The sequence below is a fragment of the Vulpes vulpes genome, chromosome 14, assembly GCF_048418805.1.
Source record: "Vulpes vulpes isolate BD-2025 chromosome 14, VulVul3, whole genome shotgun sequence".
NCBI classification, from domain to species: domain Eukaryota; kingdom Metazoa; phylum Chordata; class Mammalia; order Carnivora; family Canidae; genus Vulpes; species Vulpes vulpes.
This window is the reverse complement of record NC_132793.1, coordinates 110,094,452-110,117,608: the sequence shown is the minus strand read 5'-3', so window position 1 is coordinate 110,117,608 and position 23,157 is coordinate 110,094,452. Positions and strand designations below refer to the sequence as shown.

General features: G+C 41.0%; 1 protein-coding gene across 1 annotated transcript in view; it reads right to left on the bottom strand.

The window, feature by feature from the left end:
• Window positions 1-23,157, bottom strand: part of POLN (DNA polymerase nu) — a 158,130-nt gene that overhangs the window by 88,712 nt on the left and 46,261 nt on the right. The window contains exons 12-16 of the mRNA XM_025998872.2: window positions 11,328-11,411; window positions 10,867-10,962; window positions 3,938-3,994; window positions 2,927-2,980; window positions 2,233-2,298 (exon numbers count right to left, since the gene is read on the bottom strand). Of these exons, the coding sequence (XP_025854657.2) occupies window positions 2,233-2,298; window positions 2,927-2,980; window positions 3,938-3,994; window positions 10,867-10,962; window positions 11,328-11,411 (357 nt within the window). The remainder of the gene's footprint in view (window positions 1-2,232; window positions 2,299-2,926; window positions 2,981-3,937; window positions 3,995-10,866; window positions 10,963-11,327; window positions 11,412-23,157) is intronic.

Here is a 23,157-nt window from a genome sequence, read left to right as displayed (position 1 = left end):
CAGGCAAATGGTGTGGATAGACAATTCAGGGAAGAATAAGACATCAATACTTGATGATCTAACACATCAATATCACTTATATTTCAAAGGACTAGGAACTAAAAACTCAAGTCAGGAAACCTTAACCAAAATGAAAACTCCCTGTATTGGCAAGGATGTAGGAGAACAAACGTCTCACCTGTTGTTTGATGGGTGAGAACTTTTTTCTGGAGGATGATTTACCAATGTAAAGCCCGAAAATACACATATACTTAACTGAGGAATTCTGTATCTAGGAATGCTATGGAAATCATTAGAAAAATGCACCCAAAAATATATGTACGTTTATGGCATCTCTGGATAAAATAAACACAACTGAAGACAATCTAATGACTATCACCAGGGACAGCCATTAAATGGAGTATAAAGTGGCTGTTAAAATGATGATGTGGACTTCCAATGGAATATGGTGGCCAAATGCACACATTATGTTTATACCTTCTCTTTCCAAAAATTCAATTAAAATAACAAAAAATAAATAAATAAAACTAGGGTGCCACTAAAAATCTGGGAGGAGTGCTACCCACAAACCAGAAACACTGGGGATTCCTGGAAGAGAGTAAAGCACAGCAAGAGATTAATCTGGAAATATAACAGAAAATTTGAACTTACAACCATCTATTGGCAAAAGCAAGGACCTCATAAAAAGTTCATTCTCCCAGTAGAACTTCTAAATCACTCTTTGATGAGAAGCAGCAGCTAAGAGAACAGGTGCATCAGACACCTTTCAGAGGAGGAACTAGTGTTAGTACTGCTCATGGTGAGCCACGTAAAGACCACAGAAGAGCTCTCTAAAGTAGGGCATCCAAAGAAAGACCTCCCTAAGGTGGGTGCAAAGTCCAGAATGTGTAGGGCCCTGAGCAAGTCCGCAGCTCCTACAGGGCATGAGTCTGCACAGCCCCATACCACCACCTGCCACATGCACAGGGTACCCATACACGTAAAGGCCAGAAAAAGGCTGGTGGGATGCAGTCCACACCGGTGACAGGACCCATGGGGTAGACAGACGTGTCACTAAGGGAAAAGGACACCAAATTGTTTTTACACATGTCCATGCTATTTGAATTTCTTTATCATGAATGTATACTCATATAATGAGTATATATACTCATATAATTATATTTTATAGTGCATATTTAAACAATTAATATATTTAATTTGCATATTTAAAATAATTCAAATGTTTAAATCTAAATATAGATTCAGGTCAATATTAATGTATGATATTAAGACATCATAAATAAAATTTGAAAAATATAAAATAAAAGTGTGGTTTTATTTTGGTAGAAAAACAGTGTTTTATAAATACGTGTACTTAGCAAAAAGTCAATACAGATAGACACCAAAATGTTAGCTACAGTTAATTCTGCATGGTGGAATAACAGGTGATTTTTATTAGGTTCTTTCGTTTTTGCTTTTTTACATTTCTGTATTAACGTATTGTTCTGCAATGAAAAATTAGTAGTGAATCATCTTTAATTCAAAAATATGAAGCCACTTAGTTTTTATTTTTTAAAAATATTTTATTTACTTATTTGAAAGAGAGAGTAAGAGAGCATAAGTTGCGGGAGGAGCAGAGGGAGAGGGAGAAGTAGACTCCCCATGGAGCAGGGAACTTGACTCCGGACTTGATCCCAGGACCCTGGGATCACGACCTGAGCCAAAGGCAGATGCCTAAATGACTGAGCCACCTAAGTGCCCTATAAAGCCATTTAAAAAGCTAATTGCTTTGAGTGTTATTAAAGCTGCATCATAAATTCAAGAGTATTTATAGTTTTTTTCATCAGAGACAGACTGAAGCAACAACAAGGGAAAAGAGGAGGTCACTGGAGCATCAGACAGTCCAACACTTTTCTGGATATCAGAAGCCTCCTGTCCAGCACAAATCTGCAGACAAGGAAGGGGGAGTGGGAACGGGGTGTTGCTTTTGCCCTCATCCCCAGCACTTTTGACTCTCTGGATGGAAAGGACCCCTCACTAACTCAATGCTTTGTGACAGTAGAGGGCATGTGTCTTATTCCCAGAACATGGTAGGTGCTAAGTAAGTATCAGTCAAGTGGAGAAGCAGAGTAAAATACATCAGCAATGGGGCCCCTCTTAGAAATGGAAAAGTGTGCAGGCAAACACACGTACAGGCAAAAATTCAACTCAGAGGCACGGAAACTTGGTGTCTAACAGGGAGAGCTGACTTACCGGATGCCTGGCTGAAAGTCTTCCGGTCACAGTTCCAGTCTGATTCCACATAGAGGAAATGGAGCCCTTTATCAGTTAAAAAGAATCAGTTTCAGCTCTGGCAATGCCACATGAAGTCAAGAACATCCTGACCCTTTAGTCTCCCTGCACATAGCACTCAACACTCACTGCTTTCCTGCCTAAGTCCACCAGCTGCTGGCCCTACGCTCTGAAACCTGAAAGGTCCCTGGGTGTCAGCAACCTGCTGACGAACAAGGAGGTTCCCCTTAACCGTGCAGAAATGGCAACAGGACATGTAGGTCTTTGTGTTCCTTCAAACCACTGTGTGTAGGGAGAGGAGGATCACATGCCACAGGGGCTGTGCTACCCAGACAGGGCCAGTCACAGCACACCTGACTGCAGGCTCTTCACGTGTGAACTAGAACAGCATCTCCCTGAAGTGAGCAAAAGAAGAGGGGAGGGACAGATTTAAGAGTGCCTGGGCTGCCCCACAGCTTCCTAAAATGCAGCTCCAGGTCTGAAGGCATGATGGCAACTCAAGCTATAGAGAGACCTGAGAAATAACAAAATTGTGTCTCACGGCTCAAGAATATTTGATTTCATCGTTAACTAAAACTCTAGTAAATTGTATGTGTATCTGAAGCCACATGGAAACCACATCCCCAAGCACAGTACCTCGTTTAAGTGCAGTTACCTTTCTCACAAAAGCTAGTAATCCATCCACAAAGGCTGACTTGGTCTTGTGAACCTAGGTCACATGGACAGAAGTAATCATTTTCTTGTTTAAGCATTGGAACAGGAATTCACATCAAAGCAGTGTTTCACAGAGTGTTGGGCACGTGCGGCTCACGTGTCAGCTCCAATTACTCCAGGGGGCCCTGAAACAGCCTGGTGTGGCACCCAGAATTAAATAACAATGGCCCACAGAGAAAGACAGCACCCTACCTCCTTTTGTGGGATAATTCTTTTCACAGAAACATTGCAGAGATAAATGGAAGGTCCTGAATCTCCATCCTCCCCTGAGCCCTAGGGTGCCTTTAGTTCTCTTCCAATCATTTCATCCGTTCAAGGAGAAGGAATGGTGCCATGACCAAGCCCTGTCAGCTGCCACACCTCAGGAGAGCAGCAGGACACAGATTAGGGAATGACAGACTGATGGTACAAGCGGTGGCCAAAGTTATGGATGTGGTTCACGAACATCAGAGGATACATGGCAGGCACGTGAACAGAGGAAGCGTGGGCAGCTGAGGAAGAAGGGGGCTTGACAGCAACGTGAGGGGGCCATGTTAGTGACAAAAGGGAGTGTGTCAGCGAACATGCTCAGGAGGCTGCGGGTAACCTCACCAGGCCCAGGGCGGGGGAGTAGGACAAGGCCCAAGAAAGAGGCTTCTGAACTCCATGGTGGTAGAATTGAGCCCACAGCAAAGCCGCCCCATGACAGTGAACACATCCCCTTCCCGTCTTCACTTGTCTTCATCCATGTGGGACCCTGTGACCCACGGCTGAGTGGGCTGACTGTGGCTGGAATGGAGCTGAGCGGGCTGCACCAGAGCAGCACTGGTACCAGGCTGTCTTGAACAGGTGCTGTTCCCTTCAGAACACTGCCAGGGCTACTTTTGTGATGACGGATTGGTCTTATCAGAGGCGGTGCCATATGGCTCCCCTCCCTCACCCACTCACTCACTCACACACAAAGGGAACTTACCCGCCTATATTCCAGAATTATCTTGGGTAATGGATGAAGGTCCTGCAAAGCATTTAACTGAAAAATGAGAATAAATGTCACCAATATAATTCCTTCATTTAATTTTGACATTTTGAAGACTTACTTTCAGTTGGAGAAAATCCTAATAATAAATGGTCTGTATTGACCGTATTTTCCAAAGTGAAGATTCATAATAAACTCGGCTTATCAAGTGTCTTAATCTAAATCCCTTGCAAAATCATAGCTGTCCATATGGGAGCTAAAGACACTTCACACAAGCTTGGAAACAAGATTCCTCCTGAGATTTAAATTCATGAAATCTAAATCCAGGGTATGTAAAATACCACGTAGGAGAATGAACTAAGAAAATGGCTACAAATGTGTAACTCAAGACTTTAGGAACACCCAACATTTCAATCACAGTTATCCTGGCATGAAGTCTGGGGGGTGACACCAGAATAGGATGATGGATTTTAAAACTCATTTTAAAAGGTCAAAACATTACATACGGACAACATAAGATCATAAGAACATGGTTTGCTCGATTGCCAACACAGTGAATACGCTTAGGTACAGCCATGCACACGGCGCATTACAGGTCCCCTGTGGGTCCCTGCCCTCCCCTGCAGGTAACCACCACTCTGACCTCCACTGTTAAGGCCACCTTCCCTAGCTACCTTCCTTCCTATCAAACTTCCTATCCTATCACAGGTACTCTGTGTGTGGCTTTTGCCCAACATGATGGTTTCAGGGCTCATCTGTGTTGTATGAAGCATCATGTCCTGTTTTCAACTGTGTGAATGCAGGACAACTATATTTTATCCTTGATGGATACTAGTGGGTGGTTTATGGGCTATGATGAATAGTGCTGCTGTGAACACTGGGAGTCTGGATTTTGGTTAACTTCTGTCTGCAGGGATCCCTGGGTGGCGCAGCGGGTTTAGCGCCTGCCTTTGGCCCAGGGCACGATCCTGGAGACCCGGGATCGAATCCCACGTCGGGCTCCCGGTGCATGGAGCCTGCTTCTCCCTCTGCCTGTGTCTCTGCCTCTCTCTCTCTCTCTCTCTCTCACTGTGTGCCTATCATAAATAAATAAAAATTAAAACAACAACAACAAAAAAAAAAACCTCTGTTTGCAGCTGTGTTGAGCAGAAACACAGAGAGGAGAGGGATTACAAGGCCAACTGCAGCAGAGGCAACAGCAGGCAGTTCTCCCATGTAAAGGCACCAGTTTGTGCCCCATCAGCACCACATGAACGTTCCAGTTGCTCCACATCTTTGCTAACACACATTGTTCCAGGCCTTAATGAGAGCCATCCTGGTAAATGTGAGGTGATATTGCATCATAGTTTCATATGTATTTCCCCAACAACTAATGCAGTTGGACAGTGTTCACATACTCATTGACTCAATAGATATCTTCCCTCATTAAACCCCTGTTAATGTCTTTTGCTCATCTAAAAAGTTGGTTTGTGTGTCTTTTATTCCCCCTTGATTTATAGGAATTTGTAATTCTGGACAGGGTTTTTTTCAGTTGGTTATATTTACTGGAAATCTCTTTGCCCTCTGTGACTTGCTTATTTACTTGTTTAATGGCATCTCTTCAAAAACAGAGATTCTTAATTCTACTATCATCCAATTTATCAATCTTTTCCTGTAAGTGTGATGTATTTTGTGTCCTGTTCAGGAACATTTACCCACCTCAGGATCTTGAGGATTTATCCTTATGGTATTTTCTACAATCTTCGTTGTTTTGCTTTTTACATTTAGATGTAAAATTTGCTTGGAGTCTATTTTTGTGTATGGCATGAAATAAGGGGTCATTTATGGAGGAAGCCCTCCTTACTCACTGCTTTGTAGAGCTGCCGTCTCAGAGATCATGTCTTTCATACTTGCATGTGGACTCCTCATCCTGTGTCCACTGGTCTATTTGTTTACACTTGAATTGACACTATACTGTCCACTTAGTTCCTAGAAATCCCTATTGATTTAGGATTAGTCTTGATGTCCAACAGACTAAGTCCTCCAGTAGTGTTTCCCAAGATCACACTGGCTCTTAAATTTTTGCACTTCTGTGTCAATTTGGTAATCAGCTTCTCAGCTTCTACAAAAAACTGCTGCTAGGGTTTTAATTAAGATTGTTTTGAATCTATATAAATCACTTTGAGTAACTGATGCTATAACTCTTACGTAACACTGTAAGGCATGGAATTGTGTCCCTGTCTGTTTGAATAAAGACTGAGGACCCTAGGGTTGTGGCTAGCCACAGAATCATAAACCAGAGAGCCAACAACGTATCGTGGGAGTAGGCACTGCTAAGGGGGAGGCATCCTACCTCAGTACAACCCAGAATTGCCATTTCCTTAGAAAAGCTATCCCCAGAGGGTTGAGAGTACATGAAAACACTTAGCCAAGAAAACTGCTTAAGATCGGTTAACTCTCCTTATCCTGATACCTTACTCACAAAGTAACTTTCTAACCACAGGCTCCCCGTATCTCTCTACTTGAGCCGTCCAAGAACACTTGAAAAGATTTAAGTATTTGATCTCATGAAATTTTGGACAAAGCCTTACCAGCATTGGTTCATGATCAGAGGCAGTGCCGCAACCGCCTACCGCCCTGCAAGCTTTATCACACGCTCCATGCTGGCTCCTGACCACACATTCTTCTCAGCTCCCTTCTCTGCGTGGCCACTCCGTAGCCTCTTGTTGGCACCTCCTCTTTCCTGACCTCTAAGTGTCAGTTTCTCAGCATTCCGTTCTGTGGTTATCAATGCTAGCTGGCTTATGAGAAACAGCCGGGAGCTTCAAAGACATGCCTGGGCCTGGGCAGTCTAGCCCACAGACACGATTCTGTAGATCAGTTGCCACCCTGCATATGGGTGTTTTTCCAAAGCTCCAGTCAGGGTAAGGGACCACCATCCCAGGGCAACTTTAATAAAAACTGACTACTTTCAAGTATGCATCTCCAGCACAAGACCTCTCACTGCCCAGACAGCTCCTGTGACATCTCTGTCGTAATATGTCTGAGAATGAATGTGTGACTCTCCCTGCAAACTGCTCCTCTCTGTTTTTCCTGACTGGTGGCCTTTTCTATCTGCTCAGTTGCACAACTGAGAAAACCAAGAGCTACCCCCACAGTCCTCTGTGGACTCACATGAACTCACATGCACAGAGTTTCTTTCTGCTATGAAAATTTGTCTGTTGCTTCACTGTCACAACTGTCACTTGGACTGCTGAGCCTTCAGTCCCCACCCCAGAGTGACAGCCTATTAATGAGACTCCTCCTTTCTTCAACCAGCTATATGAGTGGACTTTTTAGGACATAGCAAATATCTGTTAGGATGGGCAGGATCCACTGACCACACCATGCAATGGCAAGGATGCAGAGCCACAGGAGCTCCTGCTCACGGATGGCAGGAATGCAGAATGGTACAGCCACTTTGGGGATAGTTTGTCAATTCCTTGCAAAACTCAATATACTCTCACCATACGATCCAGCAATCATGCTCCGTGGTATTCAAGCAGAGGAGCTGAAAACTTATGTCCACACAAAACCTACACACAGATGTTTATAGCAGCTTTCTTCCTCACTGCCAAAACTTAGAAGCAACCAAGATGTCCTTCAGAAGGTGAATGAGTAATAAACTGTGGTCCATTCAGACAATGGACTATTATTCATCATTAAAAAGAAACAAGATATATGGGGCATCTGAGTGGCTCAGTGGTTCAGCGTCTGCCTCTGGCTCAGGTTGTGATCCTGGGGTCTTGGGATTGAGTCTCGCATTGGGCTGCCCACAGGGAGCATGCTTTTCCCTCTGCCTATGTCTCTGCCTCTCTCTGTGTCTCTCATGAATAAATAAATAAAATCTTAAAAAAAAAAAAAAAAGAAACAAGCTATCAAGTCAGGAAAAGATATGGAGGAAATTTAAATGCACATTATGAAGGGGAAAGAAGCCAATCTGAAAAGGCTGCATGCTGTAGGATTCCACCTACAGGACATTCTGGAAAAGGTGAAGCTATGGGGACAGTGAAAATATCGGGGCAGGGGAGGGCGGAGAGGGGGTGTGGGTGGAGCATGAGAGTGTTTATGGCTGTGAACTACTCTGTGTGATACCATAAGGGTGGGCACCTGTCCTTACATATTTACCTAAACCTAGAGAATGCAATAGAAGCATTGACTCCTGAGGTGAACTATGGACTTTGGGTGATGATGACATGTCAGTGGAGGTTCATCAAGTGTAACCAATGGTCCCACTGGTCCCACTGGTGGGGATCCTGATAGTAAGGGAGACAGCGTGAGAGAGGGTGTTGTAGGTGGGAGGAAGGCAGGATATGATACTTCTTTGTACTTTCCACTCAATATTGCTGTGAAATAAAATATAAAATCTAATCAAAATAAAAGCCTGATAAAACCATATCTAAGATCATAGTTGCGCCCTCACTTGAACTGTCCCTGGCTTCCCATTTTACTGAAGTCCACATCCCTCCCCCATGGAACAGGAAGGGTTAAGGAAAGACAGCAGTCTTAATTTTGAATTTAGATCCATGTACATGTGTTCCCTAGTAAAAGTTCATCTTTTTTAAATGCACAAAATAGTATGATTTGATCAGTTAAAAGGAGAGGTTAATATGATTTACATCAATCATCTCTGTGAAAAATAATGAAGGCCGTTGTGATAATTCTGTCTATAAGAAAGCACATTGACACCAAAAGAGTTAGGTTTCCTTCTGTAGTTGTTGGTTGTCTGGAAGAGCGAAGGAGCAGCAGAGGGAAGGGCAACACTGCCAGCTGGTGCTGGGACAAAGAATAAGTTGGCCAGAGACCCTCTGCTCAGGGCCACCTGAGGGGAGTATGTGGTTTTACCAGGTTCCGCTGCTGCTCCGGCTATCGGGCATGGTGGCCCTCTCTTCCATGCAGGTGTCAAATCCATGCCGGTTTCTCTGGGAGGATGGGTCCTGCTCCCTGCTGCCCCAGATCTCAGTGAACAGAGAGACATTTGGCTCAGCCCCATCAGGTGCTAGTTCTGGCCGTTTGGCTCTGAAGTTGTACTGAACAAGTCAAACGAAAGCTTTGATCTGCACAGTTTACATCCTAGAGCAATAAGCAAGCCAGTAACTAAGGTAACTTCAGGTGCAGGAAACAAATGCCTGGAGGCATTACTCTTGTTTCTGTGACCAGGGGAGGTCTGTCTGAAAGCAATACTTAAGCCAACAATCAGAAGCCACTGCGCAAACTCCAGAAGAGTGTCCAGACCAGGAAAGAGCTCGTGCAGAACCTGTGAAGAGCAAGTGTGCTCACGGGACACTGGGTGTGAGGGGAGCTGAAGAAGGGACAGGGCCAGACGTGGGACCTGGGGACACACTAATCTAAGTGTCACAGGAAGCCCCTGGAACGTATGTCAGGTGAATGACATGATGTTTCTAATGGTGTAAAAGATCACTCTGCCTGGATGTGATGCATAACCAGCAAGGTAAGAGCAGCTGGGACACTGCTTAGGGGGCTTTGCAGGACTGTGAGTGGGAGGTGACTGAGCTGGTGACAGTGAGGAGGGAGGGAACAGGCACACTCAAGACCTATATTTGCAGGTAGAGACTGTAAGGCTGGCTGCAGGGTAAGGGTGGAAGAAAATCCAACACAACTTGTAGGTTTCTGGAGGAAGTAGCTAGCTAATAATCACAGCAAGTACTTGTTGGTTTTTGAGAGCTCATATGTCAGGCATGGTCCCAAACACTGTTTTACACACAGGCACACATATACACTTGTTAAATACTCACAAGATTGCTATAAGGAAAGGACTGTTATTATCCTTCTTTTATAGATCAGGAAACTCAGGCACAGAATAGTCAAGTACATGCTCAAGGTGTGCAGGTAGTTGTGCTAGCTGACTCCACTGCCCTAACTCCACTCACTGTGGGTTCCCAAGGACTCAGGAGGATGACGGACGTCCACTGAGGTGGGGAAGGGGCAGATTCAAACCCGCTTCCTGACACATCACTCTATATGTGTCCCTGATTCACTCAAGAACTACCACCTGAGCCCACTGAGGGCTGCACATGAGGGTAGTCAGAAGGCAGGGGACTCTGGCAAGGCCAAGATGAGCAGAGCATGTGGTGCTGTTGGCCACATGTGCAGGGAGGGAGGGAAGCTGCTGCTAAGTCCAGTGCAGGACACAACCCCGAGAACCCATGCTGGGGGCCCCAAAGTCCACTTACTTACTGATCCCCACTCTGCATGCTTTCATGAATCTTATGGATTCTAAACATCTATTTATACTCTGTCATTCTGTTTTTAAATATGTATGTTTTAAAGATTTATTCATTTATTTTAGACAGCAAACAGAAGAGGGAGACGCAAAGAATCCCAAGTAGACTTCCCCTGCCTTGAGCACAAAGTGTGACTCAGAACTCAATCCCATGACCCTGAGGCTACAACCCCGGGGCCAAAATCAAGAGGCAGACATTCAATCCACTGAGCCACCCAGGCATCCCTATACTCTGCCATTCTGATAGAGCAGACTCTCACTCCTCCCTGTCCTTTAAAACACAAGCTCCTCTTAGGGGAAAGGTAGCTTAAACTTTCTAAAATAAACCTAGGAAAGGAGAAGACTGATGACCTTCCCCATTTCTAGTTTCTAACAGAGTCGTGAAATAAAGAGGCTGTGACTGGATTGTCAACAATTTGTTTTCAGAACAAAATTCCACCTCATTGTCCTTGGCAGAAAATGAAGTCAATGGATTGCTTCTGGAAAACTAATGCCTGCATCTTTCTCTGTGGTTCATACCAGGAGGGTAGCCTTGCCAGGAGCACCTTGTAGGAGTCACTGCCACACAGCCCACTGCAGGGGGCACAGGCAGGTCTGCAGGTGACTCACATGTGGTATAGACATGCTACTGTCTCAAAAAGAAAGGGACAATTTTTGAACTTACCACAGCTTCTGATGTGGACGGGAGTCTCTGCAGCCCCATTCTGGGAAGAGTCTCCATGGGACTCATCAGGTGCAGCTTTAGCTTGCCGAAGAGGATCTTCAACAAAAGCAGTGTCACTTGAGCGATCTCAGATTTGAGAGAAACCTTGAACACCACTACCCCAGCCATAGCAGCCCACCCAATCAGATGCTACAAGCACACAGATTCTGATTTCATACTTTCCTTGGATTATTCTTTTTTTTATAATAAATTTATTTTTTATTGGTGTTCAATTTACCAACATACAGAATAACACCCAGTGCTCAGGCTTTGAAGGGATAGATCTCATTGTGAGAAAATAGACAACTTAATACTTTCCAGAAAATCAACATAAAATACTATTTATAAATTCAGAATAGATCTCTCTTTAATTCCTAAGAAGTATATTTTATAAAACAAAACAAAACAAAATTTAGCCTTACCTCTTGAAGCTGATTATTACTTGTTATAAGAAACTGCTCTCCTGCAACAAAATGAGCTTCTTGCTCCAATTCCTTGAGACGAGACTGTGAGTGTGACACGAAATCTCACTAAAGGATTTCACAATGTAAGATTATTTAATTTGCTCATCAAACAATTCCCAACAAAAGCTCTTATAAGGATTAAAAAACAGCCTACAATTTATCAAAATGGAAATTAAAAGTACATATTTTGACTCAATGGAAAACTCAGGCTCATAGAATCATTCTCTCCCAAACCTCAGGAAGCAAAGTAAAAGAAGCAAAATAGGAAATAACACATCGAAATAAAGGAAAGAATGAATTCTCCAGGAATATTACTACTAGAAAAGGGACCTAGAATCATATCATAAACTTCAAAACATCCAAAGTATCCCAAGGTAAAAGAGGCAGGACCAAACCTCATGGTAACCATAGTGACGACCCCATAGTTCCCTCCCACCCAGCAGAGAGAGCAGCCACAGGGGACACCAGGGACAATGCTCTGAACAACCACACCCAACCTCATGGGATACAGCCTGGCTTCAAGGGTGGAAGGTCTGGGTGGTCCAAGTAAAAAGAATCTAACCATGTCCCATGAAATGTCTGACACAGAATGGAGCAGAAAAGAGAAGAGCATGCCGAATATACCAATCCCTCACCCCTTTGCCACTTCCGTCAGAAGAAAAGGAGAAGGCAGCCAGGACTTTTAAAAAGTAATTATAAAAGAAAACAGAGAGCAGAGACAAACCAAGCAACCCTGCTGAAAAATCACCTGCATTCTATTCTTCATCAGATGAGAATGGCCTTGAGGCTGAAATTCTGAAAGACGTAACAAAGAGGGTCTAGAGAAGTTAGGAGCATGACAAGTATGATACAAGTAAAGAGTATCTAGGCAAAGTATCAGTTAAAGTATGCCCAAACTCCACAGTCAAAGAAATAAATGAGAAAAAGAAAGCCAAGGAACACAGCATCAAAGGACAGACAATGGACCCCTTCAGGCGTAAGCCATACCTCAGGAACAGAAACTCTGGTGACAAACTTTTGGAGCTTCCAGTTGAAACGGTACAGTAAACTTGCACATTAATGTACTCCCTGTGTTTAGGCATAAGAAGAAATGGATAAATACAAAAAGAGCAAAGCAAAAAGACAATTTCTTTTTTTCTAAAGATTTTATTTATTCATGAGAGACACAGAGAGAGAAGCAGAGACACAGGCAGAGGGAGAGGCAGGTTCCATGCAGGGAACCTAATGTAGGACTCAATCCTGGGACTCCAGAATCACGCCCTGAGCCAAAGGCAGATGCTGAACCACTGAGCCACCCAGGCGTCCCCCCAAAAAAGACAATTTCTTAAAAGAAACACAGTAAGACAGAAACAGCTCTTCAGAGGAGGAAAAGATACAAACTACAAAGCAGCAGGCAGAACTGAGGCCTAAGCCCAGCTGGGCTCTGGGCCCTGCAGCCAGGCTGGATGCCCCATCATACCACGACATCATGCCACAAAGCAGGGACTGAGAGGAAGCTGGGCCAGTGTATATCAGTTACCTGCTGTCATGCAACAAAGCAGACCAAAGCAAACGCTGCTTTGTCCCCACTTGTGTGGATCAGCAACTTGGGTAGGACTCAGCTAGGTGCTGGTGCTAGGGGTGTGGCCCCATGACTAGGGGTGTGTACATCTTTCAATAGATTCATTTCAAATTGTAGCCCGTTTAAAAATTATGTTAACCAGGGCAGCCCCGGTGGCTCAGAGGTTTAGCGCCGCCTACAGCCCAGGGCGTGATCCTGGAGACCGAGTCCTGTGTCGGGCTCCCTGCATGGAATCTGCTTCTCCCTCTGCCTGTGTCTCTGCCTCTCTCTCTCTCCTCTCTGTGTATTCTCATGAATATATAAATAAATTCTTTAAAAAAAAAATATGTTAACTGGTGTTTTCTTATTGATAGGATTTCTCTGTTATAGTCTGCATATGAGTCCTTTGTCATATACATAAAAATACAATCAAAATACCAGCAGGGTTTTAAAAAAAGTAGATCAAAGAATTTTTATGGCAGTGCAAAGAGCCTAAGAACAAATACCATATAGAAGAAACACAAAGATGGAAGACATACCACAGGGCATCAGGACGTATTACAAAGCTATCATAACTAAGGCAGGGGATAAGCACAGGATAGACAAAAAAAAAAAAACATGAAATAGAACACAGTCCAGAAAAAGATCCACATTGCATGGTGTTACAATCAAACACACATGGAGACCAGCCTTGAAAATTCCCAGAGCAGATGAAACCAATGTAGTCCTACAAGCAAAGCTTCATCTAGTCTATTTGGCAAGATAAGCAAGGCTAACTTGACCTGGGTCACTTCTTGCTTGTACCTCTGAAAATCATAAGTGAATCTCAAATTGTGCCCCCCCCCCCCAATTCTAATGTTGTAGTTCATTGCTGTGAAGAATAACCAGATCCTGCCTCCACACCACACAAGCTGCTTTATGATAATATACCTTCGAGCCTTGTTCCATGTCTTGATTTGAGTATCCTGGTTTGTAAACTGTCATTTTGGTGTGTGCACAATAAACTTTTGCTAATCACTACTTCAGTGCTCCACTGGTTTTACTTGTTTTTCTCTGAACTTCTGACAGCAGCAGTCTGACTTGCTACGCATATGTTACTGTAATTCAGCAGGGAAATGATGGTACTTTTAATAAATGATACTGAAATAAATAGCAATCAACCTGGGAAAAAAATCTTAACCATACCTAATACCATATGGAAAAATTAACATGAAATGGAAGGTAGACTTAAAATAATACAGCTTATAGAAGAAAACATAGAATATCTTGACCAGAAGGCAGACAAAAGATATTAGCACATAAAAATCCTTAAACATTTTAAAAAAAAGGTTCACTGGACTTCATTAAAATAAAGAAATTCTGTTACCCAAAATATCACTATTAAGATATTGTAAAGACAAGCCATAGACACAGACTGGGCTAGAAAGTATTTTAGGTTCTATGAGCCACATATGGCCTCTGTCACATATTCTTCTTTATCTTTGTTTATGTGTTTGTCTTTTGAAAATTATAACAACTGCTCTTAACTTGTAGGACTTATAAAATAGGCCATAGGATGGATTTGGCCCATAGACTATATTATTTGCCAAACTATGGACTGGGAGAAAGAATTTTCAATATATTACAAAAGATTCAGATAAGGAATTTATTACAAAGGACTCACATACAGAATATATAAAGAACTCCTACAAATCAATATGAAAAGGTCAGTTAACATAAATTTTAAAATGGGTGAAGTCTTTGCAAAATTGGATCACAAAAGAGTACATCCAAAATACCATCAAGCATATGGAAAGGTCCTTAATATGACTAATCCTCAGGGAAATGCAAACTAAACTAAATCCACAAAGATATACAATGACAGACCCAGGAGAATAGCTAAAGTGAGAAATACTGGCAGGCAGTATTGGTGAGGATGTAGCAAAGGTCACGACCAATTTCAAGAGGTCTTTGGAAGTACCTTCTACCACCTACACATACCCGGTTATCCAGCAATTCCACTTCTAGATGTAAAACCAAGAGACAGGAGCACAGTTAATGCATATGAATATTCACAGCCACTGTGATCATAGTGCCTACCAATGGGAAAGGATATAAAAAAGCTAAGACATGTTCTTAAATGGGTGTGATACTACAAGTTTTATTGGAACCCACATCTGCTAAATTAACAAAAAAGTGAATCCCATAGCAAAAAAAAAAAAAAAAAAAGCCAGAACCAAAGAACCCACACTGCATGGTTCCATTTATATGAAGTTCGAAATCACTGAACAGAGTCAGATTAATGGCTCTCCCTGGGGGTAATAGACTAGGAGAGGCAGAAAGGAGGAGCCTTCTGGGTTCTGGAAATATCTAGATCTGTTCTGGGTGGAGTCATGTGTTTGTGTACATATGTAAAAATATATCAAGCTGTACGCTTGCAATTTACACCAAGGAGATTCTGGGAAGATGCAGAGTAGGAAGCACCTGTAAATGAGAAACTGCCTCTTGACCTGGATGACAGTTGCAGGGGCAGACACTGATTTGCAGGGGCAGACACTGATGCAACAATAATTTTGGACTTAGGAGTCTATTGAAGGTTTGGGCCTTTCAGGCTTGGAAGGTAAATTGCAAACTATTTTTGAACAATTTCAGCTCTTAGCACAATAGCAGCCACCAATCCCCATCTTCCACTCCCAGCCACACGGCAGACAATCATCCACTTGTTTCTGGAATAGTATGCAGGAGCCAGGGTGGGCAAAAAGTCCTCCAAATAGGAGGGGATCTGGGCTCTGATTATTGATTCTAATAACACAGGTGCAGACAAATAGGCAGGCAGCCATTGTTGTGGCCCCTCCCCACATTGTGGTAAGACCCTCTCCTGCTAGCTGAACAACTTCCAGGGATTTAAAGGGCCAGCACCCTTTTACATCCCCCTTCATCTTTCACTTTTCCTCTTTTGGGGAGCCAGAAATTAAAGACAAGGTTGTTAGACAACTATTGCTTATGTAAGAAATATTAGAAACAGACTGTGTATGTCCAAGAAAAATCTTGGAAAAAAATATGAGAAGATCTGAAGCTTACCCCTCAGGCTAATCTTTGGCACCACATAGCAGATAGCCTATAGCAACCAAAAAGCAAAACAAAACAACTCACACAAAACAGCAAACCCTGTGATAGGGGGAGAATATGATTTCCAGAGCTACCACATTATCAGATTCAAATGTCCAGTGTTCAATGAAAAATTTCAAGGCATATGAAGAAAAGCATCCCATTCAGAGGGGGAAAAAACCCATCAACAGAAATTGTTCCTGGAAAAGACCTAATGGCAGATCTACCAGACAAATATGTTTTTTTTTATAATAAATTTATTTTTTATTGGTGTTCAATTTACCAACATACAGAATAAAACCCAGTGCTCATCCCGTCAAGTGCCCCCCTCAGTGCCTGTCACCCATTCACCCCCACCCACCCCCCTCCTCCCCTTCCACCACCCCTAGTTCGTTTCCCAGAGTTAGGAGTCTTTATGTTCTGTTTCCCTTTCTGATATTTAGACAAAGATGTTAAAACAACTATTTTAAAGATGCTCCAAGAACTGAAGGAGGATGTGACAAAAGTCAAGAAAACAATGTGTGAGCAAATGAGGGGGATTTAATTGCAGATTTGAGCAGGCAGAAGAAAGAATCAGTGAATCTGAAGATAGGACAATGGGCCTTACAGAGGCTGAGGAACAGATGGAAAACAAATTAAAGAAAAATGAATAGAGCCTAAGGGACCTGTGGGACACCACCAAACAGACGAGCATATGTATTGTGGGTGTCCCATAGGGAGAGAGAGCAAGGGGCAGCAAAAATATTTGAAGAAATAATGGCTGAAAACTTCTCAAATTTGATGAAATACATGAATATAAACATCCAAGAAGCTCCATGAACTTCAAGTAAGAGGAAGTAAAAGAGATCAACACCAAAGGCACATTATAATCAAAGTTTCAAAAGACGAAGATGAACAGATAATCTTGAAATTAGCAAGAGAGAAGTGTCATCATATATAAGGGATCCTCAGTAGGGTCAGTAAGCAGATATCTCATTAGAAACTTCAGAGGGCCAATATTTTCAAAGTACTAAAAGGAAAAAACTGTCAACCAAGCATCCTGCATCTGGCAAAACTGTCCTTCAAGGGCAAGGGAGAGATTGAGACATTCTCAGGTAAAGAAAAACTGAGGGAGATGTGATCACTAACCTGCCCTGGAAGAAATGCTCAAGTTTCTCCAGAGTGAAATGAAAGGACACTAGGTAGTAACTCAAAGCAATATGGAGAAATAAGGAGCTCAAAAAAGGTGAATATATAGGCAGTTATATAAATTAGTAATATAGTAACAATTTACCACTGTACTTTTTGTTTTCTCCATCCTTCAAAAATTATGAGTATAAAAGCTAATATTACTGTAACTTCAGTTTGTAACTCCAAATCTCGTTTCCTATATAATTTAAGAGACTAATGCACTTTAAAATTTTTTCAGCTTATGTTTGGGGCACACATGTATAAAGATATAATTTTGTGGCAACAACAACTGAAAGGGGTGGGGACAGAGCTGTAAAGGAACAGTGTTTTCGTGTGTTATTCAAGTTAAGCTGTTATAAACTCAAATTAGAGTGCTATAATGTTAGGATGTTAAATGTCATTCCCATGGTAACCACAAAGAAAATAGCTAGAGAATATACACAAAAGAAAATGAGAAAGGAATTTAAATGATTCGCTACCAAAAAATCAACTAAACACAAAGAAGACAGTAATGTAGGAAATGACAGACAAAAAAATCTATAATACAGGGATCCCTGGGTGGCGCAGCAGTTTGGCGCCTGCCTTTGGCCCAGGGCACGATCCTGGAGACCTGGGATCAAATCCCACGTTGGGCTCCCGGTGCATGGAGCCTGCTTCTCCCTCTGCCTATGTCTCTGCCTCTCTCTCTCTCTCTCTCTCTCTCTCTGTGTGTGTGACTATCATAAATAATAAATTTAAAAAATCTATAATACATATATAAAACAGTTTAATGACAGAAGTAATTCCCTTCTAATCAGTAATTACTTACATGTAAATGGGTTAAACTCTCCAATCAAAAGACAGAGACTGGAAGAATAGATAAAAACACATGATCCAACTACATGCTGTCCATAAGAGACAAACTTTAAATTCAAAGATACAGACACGTTGAAAGTACAAGGATAGAAAGAGACACACAAATAGTAACACAAATAGATCAGGGGTGGCTATATTAATATCAGAAAAAAATAGACTTTAAATAAAAAATGGTTACAAGAGACAAAGGATGACATGTATTCAATACAGCAAGAAGATAAAACAATTATAAACATTTACACACCCAATGACAGACCATCAAAATATATCAAGAAACAACTGTCAGAATTAAAGAGAGAAATAGACAATTCTACAATAGTCGTTAGGAGACTTGATTACTCCACTCACAATAACAGGTAGAACCACCATACAGAAAATAAGGAAACAGAGGACTTAAGCAGTACAGTAAACCAACCAGATCCAACAGACACACAGAGCACCACCCAGCAACTACCACACACAGATTCCTCACGTGCACATGAGACATTTTCCAGGACAGACCATATGTTAGGCCACAAATTAAGACTCAAGAGACTTCAAAAAATAGTTATTTTTTGAAAGCATCTTCCCTGACTACAAAGCATCTTCTTTGACTACAACAGGATGAAGTTAGAAATCAATAACAAAAGGAAAACTGGAAAATTCACAAAACTGGAAACTAAAATTATTTTTAAACAACCAAAAGATCAAAGAGAGTTTAGAAATTACTTAGAGATTAATGAAAATGAAAATACAATATACTAAAACTTATGGAATGCAGTAAATCAGTAATAAAGGGGAAATTTATAGCTATAAATGCTATAAATATTATAGATATTAAGAAACAAGAAATCTGAAATCAATAACTTAACTTTACAACTTAAGGAACTAAAAAAAAGAACAGACTAAACTCAAAAGTAGCAGGGATCCCTGGGTGGCGCAGCAGTTTGGCGCCTGCCTTTGGCCCAGGGCGTGATCCTGGAGACCCGGGATCGAATCCCACGTCGGGCTCCCGGTGCATGGAGCCTGCTTCTCCCTCTGTCTGTGTCTCTGCCTCTCTCTCTCTCTCTCTGTGACTATCATAAATAAATATTTTTTTAAAAAGTAGCAAAAGGAAGAAGATAAGAAACATCAGAGCAGAGATAAATGAAATAAATAGGGAAACAATGGAGAAAATCAATGAGACCAAAAGTTAGTTCTTCAAAAGGATTTTAAAAATTGACAAATTTTCAGTAGATAATTAAAAAGAGAAAACTCAAATTATTAAAATCAGAAATGAAATTGGGGACATTATTCTACAAAAATAAAAAGAATTATAAGAGTACTAAGAATGACTGTACACCAACAAATTGGATAACCCAGATGAAATGGATAAATTTCTAAAATCACAAAACCTATCAAGACTAAATCACCAAGAAATAGAAAATCTGAATAGTCCTATAACAGTCCTTATAACTAGTAAGGAGACTGAATCAATAATCCATCTCCCAACAAAGAAGAGCCCCAGATCATTAGCTTCACAGGTGAATTCTACCAAACATTTAAAGAAGAACCAATATCAATCCTTCCCAAACTTTTCCCAAAAAATGGAGAGGAGGGAAGACCATTTCTTAATTCATTCTATGAGGCCAGCATTACCCTGATACCAAAGCCAGAGATACAAGAAAATTATAGACTAACAACATTTATGAACATTGATGCAAAAATCCTCAAAAAAATACTAGGAATATATTCAAAGAACTATATACCAGGACTAAGTGGGATTTATTCGTAGAATACAAGTATGGGTCAATTCATGAAAACTGATCAATGTAAAACGCCCCATCAGCAGAATGGAGGGGTTATAAGAGTACAGGATCGGGATCCCTGGGTGGCGCAGCGGTTTGGCGCCTGCCTTTGGCCCAGGGCGCGATCCTGGAGACCTGGGATCGAATCCCACGTCGGGCTCCCGGTGCATGGAGCCTGCTTCTCCCTCTGCCTGTGTCTCTGCCTCTCTCTCTATCTCTCTGTGACTATCATAAATAAATAAAAATTAAAAAAAAAAAAAAAAAGAGTACAGGATCATGTCGACTGATGCACAAAAATCATCTGACCATATTTAACACTCTTTCATGAAAAAAAAAATACTTAACAAACTTAAAACAGAAGGGAACTATCTCCACATAATAAAAACCATATAAAAAAACTGACAGGAAACATCATACTCAATGGTGAAAGACTAAAAGCATTCTTCTAAGATGAGAAACACGGAAAGGTTGCTTGCTTTCACCACTTCTATTCAATTCAACATGGTACTGGAAGTTCTGGTCAGAGCAATTAGACAAGAAAAATAAATAAAAGGCATCCAAACTGGGACAGAAAAAGTAAAATTACCTCTGCAGGTGATATGATTTTATGTGTAGAAAACTCTAGAGCCCATACCAAAAAAAAAAAAAAAAAAAAAAAGTAAAACCAAAAAAACAAGAAACTGTTAGAACTTTGGAACTTAGCAAAGTAGCAGGATACATCAACACATAAAAGTCAGTTGCATTTCTACACATGAACAATCTGAAAGGGAAATTACAAAAACAATTTCATTCATAGCAGCATCAAAAAGAATAAAATACTTAGGAATTAGCAAAGGAGGTGAAGGACTCATACAATGAAAATTATAAAACACTGCTGAAATAAATTTTAAAATAAATGAATGGAAACATCTCATGTTCATGGATTGGAAAACTTAATATATTAAAATATGAAAACTACTCAAAGTGATCTACAGATTCAATGTAATTTCTATTAAAATCCCAAAGACTTTTTTTTTCAGAACTAGAAAAATGCATCCTAAAATTCATATGAAATCTCAAGAGATTCCAAATAGCCAAATCTTGAAAAAGAACAAATGTAGAGGATCCATACTTTCTGATTTCAAAACTGACTACAAATCTACACTAACCAAAACAGTGTGTACTGGTATAAGGACAGACAGAGAAAGAATACAATAGTGACCCCAGCAATAAATTTTTGCATGTAGGGTCAAATGATTTTTGACAAGTGTGCCAAGAACATTCAATGGAAAAAGTACAGTCTTTTCAACAAATGGTGTTGGGAAAACTGGACATTCACATGCAGAAAAATGAAGGTGGACTCTTATCTCACACCATATACAAAAATTAATTCATATTATCAAGGACCTAAATTTAAGACCTATAACAGTAAAACTCTTATAAAGAGACACAGGACAAAAGCTTCACTATATTGGATTTGAAGGTGATTTCTTGAATATGATAACAAAGGCAGAGGGACAAGAGAAAAAATTTTTAATTGGACTATGAAAATTTTAAATTTTTGTGCATCAAAAGTCACTATCAAAGAGCAAAAAAGGCAACCCATAAAATGGGAGAAAATATTTATAAATCATATATCTGATAAAGGATTACTATCCAGAATATATAGAGAACATCTAAAACTCAACAAAAAGAAAAAATTAACAACCCAATTCAAAAATGGGCAAAGGACCTGAATAGACATTTTACCAAAGAAGATTCACAGATGGCCAGTAAGCACATGAAAAGATGATGAACATTACTAATCATTAGGGGAATGGAATCAAAACTACAGTGTGAGATACCACCTCACACTCATTGGGATGGCTATTATAAAAACAAAACAAAAGAAGCTCAGAAAACGACAGGTATTGGTGAGGATGTGTAGAAAGTGCACTTATGCATGTTAGTGGGAGTGCGAAATGGTACAGCCACTGTGGAAAAAGTATAATGGTTCCTCAAAAAATGAAAAATTACCATAAGATCTAGCAATTCACTTTGGGATATACACTCAAAAGAAATGAAAGCAGAGTCTCAAAGAGATATTTGTACACCCATTCTTATAGCAGCATTACTTACAATGGTTAAAACATGGAAGCAGCTCAAGTTGCTTACATCCACTGGCAGATGAATAGTAAGCAAAATGTGGTATATATGTACAATGGAGTAGTATTCAACCTCAAAGAGGAAGATAATTAATGTAGCAACATGCTATAACAAGGATGAATGTTGAAGACATTATGCTAAGTGAAATGAGCCAGGGAAAAAAGATAAGTTCTGTATAATCTGGCTTACGTGAAGTGCTTAGAGCAGTCTTGTCACAGAAAGAAAGCATAGTGGCGGCTGGTGGGAGCTAGAGTGAGGGGAGGGTGGGCAGGACTGAAGGGGCACAGAGTTTCAGTTTTGCAGTTCTGGGGATGGATGGTGATGACGACTATATAATCATGTCAGTGTACTGAATATCACTGTACTGTCTAATTAGGAATGGTTAAGATGTTAAGTCTTATGTTAAATGTATTTTATCACAATTAAAAATAGTTGCATTATTCACTGTATGCAATTTCTTTCTCAATTAAAAAAGTACATAAAAAGGAAAAATCAGGTGTATTATAAACCTAAGTGCAAAGGCTAATGAAAATAGATTTTAAACACAACACCTGAGAATAGTTCATGAGCTTGACATAAGAAAGCTTTCTTAAACAGCATAGTGAAAGCAGTAATCATAAAGACAAGATTGGTAAATTACACCACATTAAAAATTTAGAACTTCTATTTGTCAAAAGACACCATTAGGAAAGTACAAAGGTAACAGAGAGGGAGAAGGTATATACAACAGGTTTGTAACTGGATTTTATCAAGATGTACTATAAGGGAAAGACAGAGCCCTCCATGTAAAAATGGGTAAGAAACCTGAAAAGCTGTTTTACCAAAGAGAAACTCCTAGTAGACAATGATGATACGAAAAGCTATCCCATCTCATTAGTAGTCAGGAAAACAGAAACCAAAATCATAAGGAGATACCATTACATTCCCACCAGAGTAGGTGTTCCTGCAAACCTGTTGTCCCCATGCAGGGGAGGATGAGCAATGGCAGGACCTGAGTGTGCTTCCGGCGGGTGTGACTTTGGAAAAGCAATTCAGTGTTCCTTACTAAAGCTGAGGAGACCATCCTGGGCCCCAGGCAAGCGGGTGCTGGTGGGCCCAGGAGACATGTTCAAGGGAACAGCATGGTTTGTAAGGGCCGCCAGCTGGCCACAACACAGATGCTATCCATAGGGGTATAGGGGGAGGGGTGTGACAGCAGACCAGCACCAAGTGACACAGGACATGGTGAGGCTGAGATGTGGAGGCA